The sequence below is a fragment of the Macrobrachium rosenbergii genome, chromosome 11 (assembly GCF_040412425.1).
Source record: "Macrobrachium rosenbergii isolate ZJJX-2024 chromosome 11, ASM4041242v1, whole genome shotgun sequence".
NCBI lineage: Eukaryota > Metazoa > Arthropoda > Malacostraca > Decapoda > Palaemonidae > Macrobrachium > Macrobrachium rosenbergii.
In genome coordinates this window covers 25,025,495-25,044,709 of record NC_089751.1, presented here as the reverse complement: position 1 = coordinate 25,044,709, position 19,215 = coordinate 25,025,495, and the positions used below count along the sequence as shown (strand labels likewise).

Genomic DNA, 19,215 nt, shown 5'->3' with positions numbered 1-19,215 from the left:
GTAGAAAAAATTCTTTATTTTCATTTCACCTTCATTTGAGACTATTTCAACATTTTAATGCATATACAAGGCTTCAAATTGGCACTCACTTGCATACATATGTACAAACATATTTTTTTGTAAATGTGCCGCAGGATTAAATATGGCAGTTCGTTGTACTTTTGAGATTTGATCTGACGTCAGAAGTTGCTGAAACCAGGAGGAAGCGTGGGACCAAGTCGTGCTCATTGCGCTATTCACTTATTACTTACTGAGCATTTGATGGTCTTGTTAAATGCAATATTCGCTTATTACTTGCTGAGCATTTGATGGGTTGTTATTTATTCTTTATTGTTTTGACTCCGAAGATTTCTTAAAACGCTATTTCGAATGGCCATCACAACAGTTTCATATATATATATATATATATATATATATATATATATATATATATAGATAGAGAGAGAGAGAGATATATAGATAGATATATATATATAGAGAGAGAGAGATATATATTATAATTTATATATATATATATATATATATATATATATATATATATATATATATATATATATATATGTGGTGTGTGTTTGAGAGATTTTGGCGTTTATGTACCGGTCCCCGTAAAGCCACGTGTTCCATGTTTATATTTGGAAGTCTTATGGCGGCATTAAGTACCAATATTAAAGAACAGTTCTACAAAATGGACAAGAAAGGGAATGAAATGATAAATTAAAGCGACGAAATCTAATATATTCGTAGAAGTTTTTCTCTCTGGGGCGCTGTTTGTGTTGCCGATTGATGAATTTTTCTTCAGTTGCATTGCTACCATTATTTTATTGTTGCTGTTACCTTGATTATTTGGTTTGCCGTATCGTAATCTTTGGTTTTTTAGGGAAACTCAGTTGTTTTATTTCTACTCATACAAGTGCTGGTTTTTCCGGAATCTCTCACATTATACTATTTTGAATATTAGCGCGTGTAGTTCATTTCATCTCGAAGAAAAATTTTGTTGGAATTCGATGTCTTGGAAAATGTTGATTCACTAATTCAGGTGTTTTGCGCAGTTGTGGAATCATTTGTGACAAGTGTAGAATGCTATTCAACATGCATATTTTCTCGCAACAAAGTGGTGCGTGTAGCGAGTTGATTCGACTGAAATGTTGTGGACACTAAAATGTTAGGGACGATATGGCTGCTGAAATGTTGGTGGCGGCGGCGGTGGCAGTACTGAAATGTTGACGATGTAGGTACTGGAAGAGCGCCGCTGGAACAGGTGGAAGAGAAGGGAGAAGTGGAGGAGGAGGGGAAGAGGGAGGAGGAGGAAGAGGAAGAGGAGGAGGAGAAGCAGCAGCAGCGGCAGCAGCAGCAGCAGCAGCAGCAGCATACCGCATGTTCCTTTAAACCATTTCTGTGCTAGATTTAACATTGATAACGGTAGTTGTGTTGCCAATGGCCGTTGGATCATCCAGGGACTTAACCTGGATCACTCCGAATGCAATGATTTAATTATACCAGTCCTTTATTTTGACCCAGGTTTAAGCCGATTTTGTTTTCGTTGAATAGGTAGGAGCCAGTGTTCACAAAGATGTTATCAGGAATCGGCGCATGAGTGAATGTGCGTGCGTTTGTCTCGGAGACGTCGTGCACTTGCAGTGGCGGCAGCAGCAGCAGCAGCAGCAGCAGCAGCAGCTTTTGGGGCCACACATGGCCGCCCTGGCTCCAGTGGCGCCTCTGCCGCCGCACTGACACTGTGCCTCATCTGCCGCTGGTTGTTCTAGTGGTGGAGCCTCGCCACCGGTGCCACTCTTTTTACGTTGCCATCGCCATCATCAGCCTCGACGTCACCTCCAGCCGCTGAGTGACGACATGAACAGTCTTTCTTTGCGTGTGTGGCCTTGGTGAACAGTCGACTGCTGATGCCTGTCTAGAAGCTTGGCGGAAAAGGTGTCAAGCTGGTACTGGCCACCGTCCTCGCCTTCGTTTTTGGTTTTGTTGTCCGTGGCATCTCGAAATCATTTTGACTCTCAAATCTTTCGTGTGCGACTGCTACCATTACTGAGGGCTTTCGAAGTGATCGTAAGCGTCGCATTGCGGCATCCTCACCTTCATACCACCTCGCACCTGACACCACCTCCTCACCTCACCAACAACACCTGCTGCTGTTGCAGCTCTTACCTGACCTTCTCGGCCAATTCCAGTTAGAACCAGCGGCGACAGCTGCAGAAGTAGCTGAAGGAGGTGGAGGAGGAAGAGGTGGAGGAGGAGGAGGAGGAGGGGGATTAGGAAGGTGGTGGGCAACAAGTAGTGGAAGACGTGTGAGGGGTGTGGGTGGTGAGGTGTAGGTGGTGGGTGTGTAGCACCAGTTTCATATACAGATACAAATATATAGGTGTGTGTGCGTGTATGTGCATACTGTATATATATAGATATATATATAGATATATAGATACATCTAAGGAAGGGGTTGCTGACTTTGACCATAGCCGCAACGCACGTGAAGAACACCTACTTTGGTCATCATCATCTCACCTGTATTGTTGCTGCTACTGCCGCTGCCTTCTCGGCCCCACCCCTGCTGCCTACCTGTTTCACCCTGATGTAAACTGCTGCCTTTATCCATTTTACTAATATTACTGCGACTACAACTACTCAGCCACCACCTTCACCTTCACCTTCACCCATCCATCCCACCGTTACCATCTCAACACTTTGGAATATTAATCCTGTGCTTTGTGTTGTACCCTTTGTACTTATTGAAGAGAACATTCGGGAGGCTCGCAGTCCAGTCTGCTTCAGCAGCTATTTTGATATAGAGATTTTCGAAGTGGTGAGAGTTTGACAGACTGCCCAGCTTCATTATTTCCGTCCGCCTCCTTCACCGGTTGTTTTTCTACAAAGTGGGCATGCAGGCAACAGCCGCTCCACCAAGAGCTTTCAAATTCACGGACTACTTGGAAAAAGCAAAACCCGGCAAGGACCTCTCAACTCTTGAAGAACCTGATAGTTTTTAAAAACGCGTTGATTTCAGAGAGAAAGTTTCATGATGGCTTGCAGTTTTCATACTCGAAAGGGGCCTTTATAAGCTGCGACAATGTTGCATTTGCTTTTCGAAAGGTAATTAACCAAAACAATATAAGGTGAATTATCAATCCTTTTTTGTGCGTGTTGTGCTTTCAGAGAATTTCTGAAACTTAGTACAATAGACTTTTATAGTAATTGCAGTCTAGACATTTGCACAGTTTTCACGTCATGTTTCATTTTTCTTGAGATTAAAGGATAGTCTGTGTCATTTAAGCCTGTCCCATAAATGTATAGCGTTTGACATCGCTTGGCTGGATAAATATGAACACGTGTATTGATACATGGCAGATAAGTGAATTGTTCAAGAAAATGTGTTCTGTGGCAGATAATACAAACCTTGCACGAATACTTCTCTAAGAATGAAACAGATTCGTAGTATTGACAGAGATACCAAATAAGCTTCCATTTTAAATGAAATACTTTTCAGAAATATATGCTTGTGGACTGGAAAACTCTATTGTGATCTTGTGAGGAAGGAAAAAGCACAGCAGCTGTGATTTCCCTAATTATGTTTTGCTACCATGACGACTTCTACTACTTGAAAGATGATGCTGCAAAAGACAATCTTTTCATATCCACTTTCCATACGGCTGTGAAAACTAATGTAGGAAGAATTTTTCTGGTGTCTAATAGAAGCGCGCAAAATTTTATATGTGTTTATCTTATAGCAGTGTGTGCAAGACTTTCGTTTACTTTATACATTTTCTCCATGGTAGAAATAATACTAGTTTCAGTGAGATAATTACCATGAGTTTTGTTCAGAATACTTATAACATATAAAGCGAGAGAGTGAGAGAGAGAGAGAGAGACAAAGACAACTAAGAGCATTAAAACAAAACGTGCGAGGAATATAACTAGCATCCTCATTTACCATTTTGTTGGCTATTGCATTACGTCTGATTATTTCCAATGCTTTTGAGAATCTGCGGTAGCATTGCGCCAAGGAAGTCGACCTCTGGTGTTTTAAAGCCTGAAAAAAAGTAACCAAATAGTCTTCAGGGGGAATATCTTGTCTTTCACTTCGAATCAAAAGTGATCTGACAGTTTTTCCTTAATATGTAAGTGCTGTTGGTGTGGTGTTGTGGTATTTGTTATTGTTGCTGTTAATATTTTAATTACCACAGTTATTAAAATATCAAGTTATTACATTCATTATATTTAGTGGTCGTGTAATGTGAAGTTGGCGTGGTCTCCACCTCCTCCTCTATCTCCTCCTCCTCCTCCTCTGCTTTACCACTCCGGTGCCCTCAAAATGCGCAAATTATCATTGCGATGCTCGCCAACCCCTCATACTGTATCGGGCGTGGGACCTCCACCCACTCCGCCACCTTCTCAAGGGCTGTCACCTACTCCTACGCCACCCACCACGCCTGCACGGCGGCTGGTATCGTCACGGTCTTTGGGTTCTACATCATCTCCTCCTTTGACACCTCCAGTCACTCAGTATAACATCCCGGCCTGTTTACCCTCTCACCAACACCATGCACAGCTCCCGCCTACCCCAGGACCACCGTCTCATCGGTCTCTTCCGGCTCTCCATGCCCACCACATCCAAAACGACTCCCATCCTCACTATTCTTCTCACCCAACTCTACATCCTCACCACCACCACCATCATCCTCCTCCTCTCTCCCCCTCTCCTATACCTGTGCCTGTTCCAATCCCAGTTCCAATTCCAGGTCTCATGACCAACCCGGAAGTCATGCCGCCCCATTCGCCCCATTCCCCCCTCATTGGCCCGTCACCCCACTCCTCTCCACCTGCTAACAATGTCCGGCCACCTGGCAGCCATTTTTCTCATGCAGCAGCACTTAGTGGACATCAGCATCCAAGACAACTTCCTGGATTACCTCGTCATCATACCTTCGGGGGTGTTGGCAGTGGGCGTATTTTGCCTCCGGCCCCTCATGTGGATCCATCATGCCCAGCTGCTGCTGCTGTCGCAACAGCATCAGCAGTGGCAGCTGCTGCAGCAGCAGCTGCATCTAGCACAACATCAAATACCTCTCCACTGCCTCCCCCCATTAATACCAGTATGAGTAGCAGCTTGGCTGCTCGACCTGCTCATGCCCTGCAGTCCCCCAATTACAAGTACAGCCTTGATGTGCCCAGGGTCAATTTACGTGACCTTCGCAGTAATACTTATCCACCTCCAGGCACAGAAGGGTCCTCTACATCCCAGTCCTCATCCACCACGAGTGGGGGCACAAGTGGTTCCCAGAACTCTCCTGATATTGCCCCTCCCCCTTCTCCAAGGCTTTCTCCGGGGGGTATGATTTTGGTTACTGGGAGGTCATCTCCTCAGCTTCCCCCAACATCTCCCATCCCCCGAGTGCCACCACCACACTCCCCAGGACCGCGGTCATCACTGTCATCATCTGTTTCATCTTCATGTGCCACTTCACCTGTGCCCCGCCTGTCGCCAGTGCCACGCTCTCCTGGACATGCCTCTCTTTCATTCTCGCAATCCGCCCACTCGTCTCCAGGTTCGGCCCATGCCTCGCCAAGCCATGCCCATGCTGCTTCTCCTATTGCACGTTCGTCGCCAATACCACTGACACGGGGTTCTCCCACACCCACACTTCCGCCAACACCAACATTCCATGGATCTCCTGCACGAAGGAAAAGTTCCCTGACTGAAGCTGGGTCACCAATGCTAAGGAAAACTACCCGACCACCTCTCCAGAGATCACATGCGACCGCTGGGTGAGTTCTGATGAACTTGTGTTATTTCGTTTTTATCGAAAGTCTATTTTTAACCATTCTTCTTTTCTTGTGCATTTTCTTTACAGCAGTCACAGCATAAAGCTTGCACTGTGGGAGTATTGCTTGATGACAAATAGATTACGATAAGTAGATTATTCTTGTTGTTGAATACAAATAGTCACGGGAAACAACGTTACAGACTATTCACTTTTTAATTAACCGCCATAGAATAGAATGCACACATTTGAAATGTTCACTCGTTTTAGATTAAGCTAGCCTTGTGCTGGCACGGGCCGGCAGCCTGTAAGATTTTTAGAAAAGAGAAAAGAGCAAAGAAGACAATAAGTAAATAAAGGTAGAATAAGTAGCGAGTTTTTATACGCAGACAAAGCAAATATTCGGAAATTCATACCAGATAAGCACGGAAATTTTGTATGATTCTTCGGCAGTCTTAACTCCCTTCGGACTTTTAGAAATTAGAATGCTCATTGGTTTTCGCTTGATATGTAATCAGATTTTAACAATTTTTAGTCAGTCAGTTGTGGAGCTCTATCAGCTTGCCTCTCCACCATTTTCTCCTAATTGCAGAATTTTGAAGTTTCAAATTGTGAAGCAGAAAATTGACAAAATATGAATCTCTCTCTCTCTCTCTCTCTCTCTCTCTCTCTCTCTCTCTCTCTCTCTCTCTCTCTCTCTCTCTCTCTCTAGGTCACCAGATGTGTCAATGTTTTCTTTAGTATTTTAATGTTTGAGGAGACAACTAAACTATAAAAATTACATTTTTGCATGTAATGCAGCATTGTTGACCATATATTGTCATATTCACCTTTATGGCCAAACTACGTAAAAATTACATTTGTGGGCCACTTGCTGGCTGTTGCCACAAATCATTGGGCACGGGTTATATGCCACATTTTTTATGGGATATCATCTCCTAGGCTGATTGTCTATTGTGGCAAATTAGAGTTCGTCGATAGCGTTGATTTGACAATACTGACTGGGAACCTCTTGTGATTGAGGTTCTCCCTATGATGTCTGCCAGGATGCTCTCTTAGCTTGACCATTAAAAGATAAAGTATGAGGTTGTCCTTATATCACGTGGCTGAAGTAATCTTGATGGGTTAGATTTAAATGTCTGATTAAGTTCTTTGATATACTTAACAATAGAAATTATTTTGCAAGTATTACAGAGGTTTCAATGCAGACTGATGTATTGTGTATTGATATGCCCATTAGGATTCACTAATCCCTTCCAAAAATACAATACCTCAAGTAAAGTAGCCCATAGGCTTCTTAATCAGGTCTGGCATCCGTCCAGTGTCCCATTGAATGGACCAAATAACTCGTGCCTTTTGACATGTATGGTTTAAACTTAGTGACCCAAACTGATAGCTGCGCTCGGATTTGCACTCAGATTGACAGTATGCAAGCCCAAGTTCCTCGCTGGGTGAGCGGGTTCCGTTCTCAGCTACCACTCCGTTGGTCGCGAGTTCGAATCTCCGACCGGCCAGTGAAGAACAAGAGGAATTTGTTTCTGGTGATAGAAATTCATTTCTCGCTATAATGTGGTTCGGATTCCACAATAAGCTGTAGGTCCCGTTGCTAGGTAACCAATTGGTTCTTAGCCACGTAAAAATAAATCTAATCCTTCGGGCCAGCCCTAGGAGAGCGGTTAATCAGCTCAGTGGTCTGGTTAAACTAAGATATACTTAACTTAGGGAAAGTAAAGAAGATCCATATTTGGCAACTTTGCCTTTTTATCATACTAGGCAGTTAGTTCATACTAATTAGTGTGAAGATATCCGTGCTTGAACAGTAGTTAATCGAATGAAATCATCTCTATAATCATACTACAAAGTATTTATGGCTGCTAATTAAATCTAATTAATGACAACCTATTATAGCCGTGGTGATGTTGACGTAAAGGATACAGTCATTGGTGACCTCCTCCTATGTTTGAAATTCTTAGCCTTCAATTTCACAGTTATTGTGTCTAGCGTCAGTGTTCAGGTGTGCGTGTCATCCTTTTGACATAACTGTTTGCCTTTTTACCCTTCGCTGTCTTCAGCACTCTCAGATACAGGTGATGGTGCTCGTAATGAGACAGAATCCTCGCTAAATAAGGCATATGAACATTAAGAGAAACCAAGACTGTCACCAATAAGTGTAAAGAAGTTTATTCAGATTTAAGAACGAATAAATGTATGACTCATGTGTCTTATACCTCGACATAGCATTGCGACTGATTAGAATAAAACCATGCAGAAAACTACTGAATGATAGACACCTCTTAATATAATGAAATTAAATATTTCCCACGTTGTGGAATGTGCTTGTCTCAGAAGAAAATTGTAAAGTGTGAAAAATTAATCACGATTTTTCAGTACTTTAACTTGATCACCGAACCTATTTATTGAGCTATCATAGGGGTGGCCCTAAGGATTCGTTTTTTTTTTTTATTAATGGTAACGTTCCGATTTTAATGATTAAATAACAGCTTGTTAGGAATAAGTAACCAATTTGGTATTCCATCAGAAAACAGTGCAAAGAAGTCATTCAGTCAGTGTAAAAATTGAATGAGACTAAAACACAGAGAGCAAGTAACAAATTGCGCATTGTAATACAATTCTTGTGTACATTTGTCATCACGACCTGAATAAGAAATCATTTTCATCACTTCAAAATAAATCAGAATCATATAATAAATTGCCACTCAGCGTAATCTGTCTACATCCTCTCCTTTTGACAATTGGTACTAGCCATTTCCTATGACCTCAGTGTCTCACGACCACACTCAAGCTTCTAGGGATGCGGCACCTGCGGGGATACCTTCCTTACTTGGCGAATGCCCCCATTCACATCAAAGGTAATGAATGACCTTCGACTACATATATCATAGACTCGTTCAGATGGTACATCCAGCGTGGTGAAGATGTCATGCGATGTCCATTTTGTTGCTACTCCGTGTTGTTTTGACCCAAATTGTTTAACTCTGACCGCAGAGATTTCGGTCTAAACTCGAACGTTCATTTAACACTAAGAAATAGTTCATTTGGGATTTCCCATTGTTTTGTGACTTAAAAGTCGCTAGTACTGTCGGTAAAGGAAACAGGATACAGCAAATGAAAGTTTTGCAAAAGAAAACCACTCAAAAGATTTGGATACAGATCGGCCAAGAAAAATGCCAAGATGAAAATAGAAGGTACTCTGAATTCTTGTGGACCAAAGGCATTGTCACAAAAAGAGAAATATTTATTCGTAACATATCATCGCATGTGTGTCAGTATTGCATCATTTTTTTTTCCTTTTCTGCACTGAGAAGTTTTGTAGCAATGTATCCACTGTATGAACAACCTCATATTCACTGGAAAGAAATATGAAGTGCTTCAACGTTATGGGTTACGTGAGCACCAAATGAATGTCTTCTTTCCTGCTTGCTTCTGTGCGCATGCAGTTGCTTCGGATCATATAATTCTTTAAACATCTTCAACATTCACCGGACATATTTCAAACAGCCACTAAATATCTTGAAGCGATGCCGTCATATCTGAGAGACTTGATTTATTAGTGCCAGTATTATTGAAAGTAAAACACAAGTGAACGGATATACATATTCATGTTTCAACCAGAATGTCGCCATTGATTAACGTAATTTCCTCCATGAAGATTCATTGTGACCTGTTAAACATCAGATGAGTAGCGTATGTGCTGAGCCTCTGTGAACTATCACGGCCAACTATAAACTGAGGCAATCTGCTTTGATGTCCGAATATACATCTATGACAGTGACAGTAGTTAATAAGTTTTGTATAACTTTAGTTATCGTCGGTGATTTTAGGCATTCTTAGACGTTTCAAGTGAAACATTCTGCATATTCCTGTATGCATTTGTGAATGCATTGTTCCGCTTGTTCGTTTTCGTATTCCATTTTTAAGTACATATGTTATTCATTCTTTATGCGTCCTGGACGTATTGCAGTACGCATTTCGACATGCTTTCTGTATGTATTACGTCATGCTTTCAGTATGCCTTCAGCGCTCAATTCATCATGCTTATGTAATGTGTTTTGTCCGTATTCCGTCATGCCTTCTGCATGTTTTGTTCTCATTCCATCATGCATCCTGAATGCATTCCATCTTGCTTACTGTATGTATTTGTATGCATCCCGTCACACATTCTGTATGCTCACTGAACATGTTCAGTCATGCCATTTGTGTGCAATCCATCAAGCTTGCTGTAAGCTATCTGTAGGGCTTCTGTTCCATGTTCAGTCATGCTTCCTGTACGCATTCCATCATGCTTTTTGTATTCCTTCAGCTCAGATTCCACCATGCTTTGTGTGAGTGCGTTCTGTGCGCTTTCCATCATGCCTTCAGTATGCCTTCAGTACACATTCCATCATACTTTCTATATGCCCTCAGCACATATTCCATCAGGTTTCCTGTATGCCTTCAGTACACATTGCATCATGTTTCCTGTATGCCTTCAGTACATATTCCATCATACTTTCTATATGCCTTCAGTATACTTTCCATCATGTTTCCTGTATGCCTTCAGTACACATTCCATCATGTTTTCTGTATGCCTTCAGTACACATTGCATCATGTTTCCTGTATGCCTTCAGTACACATTCCTTCATGCTTTCTATATGCCTTCAGTACACTTCCATCATGTTTCCTGTATGCCTTCAGTACACATTGCATCATGTTTCCTGTATGCCTTCAGTACACATTCCATCGTGTTTCCTGTATGCATTCCATACACATTCCATCATGTTTCTTGTCGTGCATCATGTTTCCTGTATGCCTTCAGTAAACATTCCATCGTGTTTCCTGTATGCATTCCATACACATTCCATCATGTTTCTTGTATGCCTTCAGTACACATTGCATCATGTTTCCTGTATGCCTTCAGTACACATTCCATCGTGTTTCCTGTATGCATTCCATACACATTCCATCATGTTTTTTGTATGCCTTCAGTACACATTCCTTCATGCTTTCTATATGCCTTCATTACACTTCCATCATGTTTATGTTTCCTGTATGCCTTCAGTGCACATTGCATCATGTTTCCTCTATGCCTTCAGTACACATTCCATCGTGTTTCCTGTATGCCTTCAGTACACATTGCATCATGTTTCCTGTATGCCTTCAGTACACATTCCATCGTGTTTCCTGTATGCATTCCATACACATTCCATCATGTTTTCTGTATGCCTTCAGTACACATTCCTTCATGCTTTCTATATGCCTTCATTACACTTCCATCATGTTTATGTTTCCTGTATGCCTTCAGTGCACATTGCATCATGTTTCCTCTATGCCTTCAGTGCACATTGCATCATGTTTCCTGTATGCCTTAAGTACACATTCCATCTTGCACTCTGTATGCCTTCAGCACACATTCCATCATGCTTTCTGTGTACCCTCAGTACAATTCCATCATGCCTTCAGTATGCATACCATCATGTTTCCTGTATGCCTTCAGTACACATTCCCATCACGCTTCCTTTATGCCTTCAGTACACATACCATCATGTTTCCCGTATGCCTTCAGTACACATACCATCATGTTTCCCGTATGCCTTCAGTACACATACCCTCATGTTTCCTGTATCCCATCAGTACACATACCGTCATGCTTTCTATATGCCTTCAGTACACATACCATCATGTTCCCTTCTTTTCCCAGCCCGAGAAGAACCCTAAAAGAGTTCAGAGGTCTGGTTAAACAAATCATTTATAACTAACTAACTCTATATCTTCAGTACACATTCCATCATGTCATTTTGCATTCCTTCAGTACACATTCCATCATGGCTCCTGTATGCCAGCAGTGCACATTCCATCATGCTTTCTCTATGCCTTCAGTACACATTCCATGCTTTCCATGCCTTCAGTACACATTCCATCATATCTTATGTATTCCTTCAGTACATATTCCATCATGGTTAATGTATGCCGTCAATACACATTCCATCATACTTTCTGTATGTCTTCAGTGCACGTACCGTCATGTTTCCTGTATGCCTTCAATACACATTCCATCTTGTCTAATTGTATTCCTTCAGTACACATTCCATCATGTCTTCTGTATTCCTTCATTACACATTCCATCATGGTTCGTGTAGGCCATCAATACACATTCCATCATGGTTCCTGTATGCCATTAGTACACATTCCACGTGTCTTCTGTATTCCTTCAGTACACATTCCATCATGGTTCCTGTATACCATCAGTACACATTCCATCATGGTTTTTTTATGCCTTCAGTACACATTCCATCATGTTTCCTGTATGCCTTCAGTACAAACATACCGTCTTGTTTCATGTATGCCTTCAGTAAACATTCCATGTGTCTTCTGTATTCCTTCAGTATACGTTCCATCATGGTTCCTGTATACCATCAGTACACATTCCGTTATGGTTTTTATATGCCTTCAATACACATTCCATCCTGCTTTCTGTATGCCTTCAGTACACATTCCATAATGCTTCCTGTATGCCTTCAATACACATTCCATCGTACTATTTGTATGCCCTCAGTACAAATTCCAGAATGCTTTCTGTATTCCTTCAGTACACATTCCATTGTACTTTTTGTATGCCTTCAGTACATTTTCCATCATTCTTTCTGTATGCCTTCACTACACATTCCATCAGTTTTCCTGTAAGACTTCAGTACACATTCTATCATGCTTTCTATATGCCCTGAGTACACATACCATCGTGTTTACTGTATTCCTTCACCACATATTCCATCTTTCCTTCTGTATGCCTTCAGTACATGTTCCGTCATGTTTCCTGTATGCCTTCAGTACATGTTCCGTCATGTTTCCTGTATGCCTTCAGTACACATTCCATCAAGTTTCCTGTATGCCTTCAGTACACATTCCATCAAGTTTCCTGTATGCCTTCAGTACACATTCCATCAAGTTTCCTGTATGCCTTCAGTACACATTCCATCAGTTTCCTGTATGCCTTCAGTACACATTCCATCAAGTTTCCTGTATGCCTTCAGTACACATTCCATCAAGTTTCCTGTATGCCTTCAGTACACATTCCATCAAGTTTCCTGTATGCCTTCAGTACACATTCCATCAAGTTTCCTGTATGCCTTCAGTACACATTCCATCAAGTTTCCTGTATGCCTTCAGTACACATTGCATCAAGTTTCCTGTATGCCTTCAGTACACATTCCATCAAGTTTCCTGTATGCCTTCAGTAAACATTCCATCAAGTTTCCTGTATGCCTTCAGTAAACATATGTTTCCTGTAAGCCTTCAGTACACATTGCATCATGTTTCCTGTATGCCTTCAGTACACATGCCATCATTTTTCTTGTATGCTTTTAGTACACATTCCATCATTCTTTCTATATGCCTTTAGTACACATTCCATCATGCTTTCTGTATGCCTTAAGTACACATTCCATCATGCTTTCTCTATTCCCAGAGTACAAATTTCATCATGTATTCCTTTCAGCACACATGCCATCATGTTTCCTGTATGTCTTCAGTATACATTCCATCATACTTTTTGTATGCCTTCATTACACATTCCATCATGCTCTGTATGCCTTCAGTACGCATTCCTAGTTCTTCATTGGAGGGGTGGGTAGAGCTCTCAACTAGCATGCTGTAGGCCCAGCCTTCGACTCTCCGACCGGCCAATGAAGAATTAGAGGAATTTATTTCTGGTGATAGAAATTAATTTCTCGTTATAATGTAGCTCGGATTCCACAATAAGCTGTAGGTCCCGTTGCCAGGTAACCAGTTGGTTCTTAGCCACGTAAAATAAATCTAATCCTTCGTTCCAGCCCTAGGAGAGCTGTTAATCAGCTCAGTGGTCTGGTTAAACTAAGCTATACTTAACTTTTTTTCATTACACATTCCATCATGCTTTCTGTATGCCTTCAGTACACATTCCTTCATTAATCTTGTATGCCTTCAGTACACATTCCATCATACTTTCTGTATGCCCTCGGCACACATTCCATCATGCTTTCTGTATTCCTTCAGTACACATTCTTTCATTAATCATGTATGCCTTCAGTACACATTCCATCGTACTTTTTGTATGCCCTCAGTACACATTCCATCATGCATTTTGCATTCCTTGAGTACTTATTCCAGCATGCTTTCTAGATATTGTGTATGCATTCCATCATGCTTTCTGTACTTGTTCAGTCATGCTGCATGTATGCTTTCCCTATGAATTCGGTCATGCTTTCTGCATGCAGACTGGATACATTCCATCAGGTTTTCTGTAGGCTTTCTGTGTGCTTCCTGTTCACATTCGTTCATGCTTTTTTATGTATTTGTTGTATGCGTTCTGTCATGCTTTTAGTGTGTTTTCTGTACTCATTGTCAAACTTTCTGTATGCCCTTATCGTATGCATTCTGTCATACTTTCGGTATGCCTTCAGTATGGTTTCCGTTATGCTTTCTTTGTCTTCTGTATGCATTCAATCATGCTTTCTATATGCTTTTTTTTTAACACTTTCCGTCAAGTTTGTATATGCCTTCTTTATGCATTCCATTATGCTTTCTGTATGCATTCCTTCATGGTTTCTTTAGGTATTCTGGATGCATTCCATCATACTTTCTTTATGTATCCTGGATGCATTCTATCATGATTTCTATACGTGCCGTATGAATTTGGCCTGGCTTTCTGTATAAGTTCAGCCATGCTTTCTGTATGCCTTCAGTACGCATTCTTCCATGCTTTCTTTATGCTTTCAGTGCGCGTTCTTTCATGCTTTCTTTATGCCTTCGGTGCGCATTCTTCCATGCTCTCTGTATGCCTTGATAGTATGAATTCTGTCACACTTTTGCTATACCTTCAGTATGCATTCCATTATGCTTTCTGTATGTCTTCTGTATGCATTCCATCATACTTTCTATTTCCTATTTGCACACATTCTCTCATGCTTTCTAGCTGCCTTCTGAGTGCATTCCATTATGCTTTCTGTTTGCCTTCTGTACACATTCCGTCATGCTTTCTGTATGCTTCAGTACACATTCCGTCATGCTTTCTCTATGTTTTCATTATACATTCAGTCATACATTCAGTATGCATTCCGTCGTGCTTTCTGCATGTCTTCTGCACCTATTCCATTATGCCTTCTATATGCATACCATCGTGCCTTCTGTATGCCTCTGTACACATTCCATCGTGCTTTCTATATGCCTTCTGTATGCATTCCATTATTCTTTCTGTATGCGTCGTGGACACATTCTGTCATGCTTTCTGTATGTCTTATGGACACATTCCATCATTTTTTCTGTATGTACATATTCTCAAATAAAGGGAATTTGATTCTTGTGTGCTTTTGAGACATGAACTCTGTTTATAGCACTGAAAAAATAACATGAAACATTTAATGTGGTAATTATCGTACTTAGGCAGGAAAGTTTTTTTATAACCCGAATTGTTTGCGAACACAAGTACTGGGAGGGGAGGGAAAATAGAAGGCAGCAGGAAATCTGTTGGTTGTATGACCTGCTTAGTAACACCCTACAAGACAGTTGCTTGAGCCTACCAAACACGACAGATAGGAGGGGTGGGGTAATCACACGGCAGACGTCATCTGCGCCTGCTGAGCCATTGGAGGGCAACAGAGTAAATGGTCAGGGTTGGGGCAGCACAACGTACATGGTCATTGTGCATGAAGTACTCCTCCACCTGCAATAGAGGCGCTGGGAATACTAGTGCCCGCCTGAGGAGTGAATCTTCACATATGAAAAGCAGAGTGCACATATCTCTTGTAGGAAGAAATGACAAATTTTAAAAGTAATTTGTAATTATCATAAGCATAAAAACTTTAGCTTTCATATAGGAGGAAACCCACCTCTTCCACCCTGCTTCGTAATGCTCCCCAGTAAAGTTATATACTCTCAAACGGGTCTGAGGCAACAATTGCGAGCATAGGTTAGCGAGAGGGGCATCTTGCCTTAGGTTTACCTGCGGGAGGACGACTCCACATATGGAAGGCAACCTAGTAAAACTACAAATTCCTTTTAAAATTAGTCTTATTTCATTTGAAATAATAGATCCAGAGTAATACATTCCTTGTCTAATATTCATATTTTGACAAAAGCTTTCATTAATGAAACTGGATTCTGTACGCTTTTTTTTCAGTCTATTATTAGAATACGCTCTTTTTACCCCTGTCCAATTGGTGGCATGATATTTTGTCACCAACATGAACAAAAACTGTACTGTTCTCTTGTGCATATCTTATACATTTTTATGCTGTTTGTTCTTTTTCCTAAATATTCCCATTTCATAATATATATATTGTAAATTTTTACCACTGTGTATCAGCCCTTTTGAAGATTTCTTAAAATACTATAGGCGAAAACGGTCAAGATTTTTACCCATGTTTTAAAAATTTATCCATTGATATATATATATATATATATATATATATATATATATATATATATATATATATATATATATATATATATATATATATATATATATATATATATATATATATATATATATATATATATATATGTATGTAATTTTCAACATTAGTGACCCAACAGTGTATGATAGAGGATTTTTGGCTGAGCTTTGTTATTTTCGTGTCGAAATGGACTCAGTGGATAATTCTAGAACAACACCAGGCACTACTGGTGATGGTCCGGAACTGCCAATGGCATCAGCCCTGGTTCAAAACCCATCAGCAGCTGCTCCTGTACCTACGCCAAGATATGGCCAGTCGTTTGCAATGACCAGAGGGTAAATAGGGCTGGTGCTGCCCGTAGACTTTTGCTGACTATTATTAGTCACGTTAATTTAGCTCTGGGTATGGGTATGGGAATGGTATCGTATGGGTAGGGGTATGGAATAGATGTGAGTATGGGTATGGATATAGGTATGGGTATGGTAAGGATATAGGTATGGGTATTGGTACGGATATGGGTATGGGTATGGTATGGATATGGGAACTAGCAAATACGAGAGATAGTATCTGCTTTTGTATATATATATATATATATATATATATATATATATATATATATATATATATATATATATATATATATATGTTGAATGTTGATTGATCTATTACTCTTACCTTGACGTCACTGATTCTGACTGGGGATCAGCACTCACAAAACAAGAGAATGATAATTTTAAAGAAATCTCAGTTTGAGATAGGACTCAGTAGAGAAATTCTAGATCTTGATTATTTACATGTATTTACATAAAATCAGAAGAGTAACACAAGGGAGCTCTATGCACTGGCTCCTTGGCACTTTATGTTTATTGACAAAGCAAGGGTGCCACAAACTTCCAGATTATACTCTGAGAGAGTCTCTTAAAAGATGATTAATGGCATATAATGGCACTATAGATTATGTAACATAAACAGATACAGTGCCACAATTATACAGTTTATTGCTTGAGGAAATCATCTCAAAGTTGATTGATGAAAGGGGAGGCACCGTGAGACAGTAGAGAGACACTGCAGTGCATGCACCTATTCTGCAATGTAGAAAATGCACACGATCACTTCAGGTGGTTGTTAAAGCGATGGGTAAAGTTTATTTAGAGCGCTGAAGGCTGAGAGGAGGAGACCTTCAAGATAAATTATAATGCAAACTGGGAGTGATACTTATGAGCAATTTAACACCAGGTTATTAAGACCTTTAAGAAGATTGTAAGGGAGGAAATGAGCAGTGGGAAATACAGTTGGAGGTGTTGCCGAAATAGCTTTCCAAAACCACACAGTACCCGAATTCCTGGGACAAGAAATCTGGAATGGGCCAGTTGGGAGCTTGCCAATATGGACACCAACTGTTTGCACAGTTGCGCCACTGATTCGGTCAACAAAGGGTAGAAAGGTTCTCTGTGGGTGATCGACAAGGAGTCTCCTTCCTAGAGAGTTCTGCCCAATACTGCCCTGTTTGACCTCTGACCGCATCCTTATATGCCTTCTGTTCCTGCGTTTTTTTGGCTTCGGTCCAAGATGCGCGATTCCTGTTACTCGGGCCTTCTGGTGATTCAGGTGTTCTGTCCTTGGTCCTTGATTTTCGGTTTTCCTGGAATATGAAGAGCATCTCAGTAGAAAGGAGGATTCAGCAGGAAATGGGATAATTGAGAGGTCATTAAGAAGCAGAGAGGTCTAGGATGGACAATAGCCATAGTAAATCGGTAATTGCGCGAGGTGCGGCCCAAAAGAGGCCTACTTACTTCTTGTGTGTCTGCTTGAAATATACTTGTTGGGAAGAAAAATGTTGAACAGCAGGGGGATCAGTTAGAGTATTCATTATTCATGAATACTATATATATATATATATATATATATATATATATATATATATATATATATATATATATATATATATATATATATATATATATATATATATATATATATCCACACCACACACACACAATTGTAATACAATGCCCTCTTAACTTTTTTTGAATTCTCCTACTTTTTGGATATGCTTGTCACTACATAAAAGTGAGCGGTAGATACGACACACACACACACACACACACACACACACACACACATATATATATATATATATAAATGACAGAATGCAGATGAACATCCGTATCGCATAGCTTTCAGAAATTTTTCATCATCATAGCCTAAAACTAAATGGAAATTAAAAGAAATACATTAATGTAAAATGAGAATGTTAACATAAAACAGATGCATACGTGAAGCAAACATTAAAAATACATAACAAATAGTAAATTTTTCTAAGAAAAGACAAATAATTTGAGCATTAATAACATTGATGTCAAACACAAGATAATTCCAAAGGAGTTCTGCCGTGGTTGGCTACTGTTATGATCAGCTCCAAGTTATCCCTCGAAGGAGCTATAATCATATTCTCCCTCGAGATGCTTAGCCATCCTTATTCGGTCAAGCCTACATATGGTGCATTACCGCACTCACTTTTACAATTGTGAATGACACCCAAACACACTCTAGGTCATCTGAAAGTTTTTCTTTAAGCTTTAATGATCCAATCATACTGGTAGAAGAAGAAAATACAGCTTTTAAAGAAACCTTTACAAAATTTGACAAACGTTTTCTGAGATGGTTTTGTATTTTAAAACCGTGAATTCCCAAGACAGTTGGTTTTCCTTTTTTACTATGGGAGCATGAGTTTGCTAGTGATCTTTCTTACGCATGTGTATGTAAAATTATAAGGTAATCCAATGTTATAAAGTAATACACACACACACACACACACACACACACACACACACACATATATATATATATATATATATATATATATATATATATATATATATATATATATATATAGTGGTGAACAATATCACCACCAAGAAAAATCAAGACCAAGAGTTCAGACAAAGATATGAGAATTTTACTATGTTGTCCTTTTAAAAATAAAGCTGCCAAGGTGCCGTATCCGTCAGATAGAATA

The 19,215-nt window shown here is 40.2% G+C and overlaps 1 protein-coding gene across 1 annotated transcript; it reads left to right on the top strand.

Annotated features, from left to right (window-relative positions):
* Window positions 1-1,590: 1,590 nt before the first annotated feature.
* On the top strand, window positions 1,591-5,776 carry LOC136843495 (uncharacterized). Its single transcript, XM_067112030.1, has 4 exons — window positions 1,591-1,707; window positions 2,184-2,316; window positions 2,745-2,818; window positions 4,229-5,776. Exons 1-4 carry the CDS (start codon window positions 1,591-1,593, stop codon window positions 5,774-5,776), a joined length of 1,872 nt encoding a protein of 623 aa, XP_066968131.1.
* The last annotated feature ends 13,439 nt before the right edge of the window (window positions 5,777-19,215 follow it).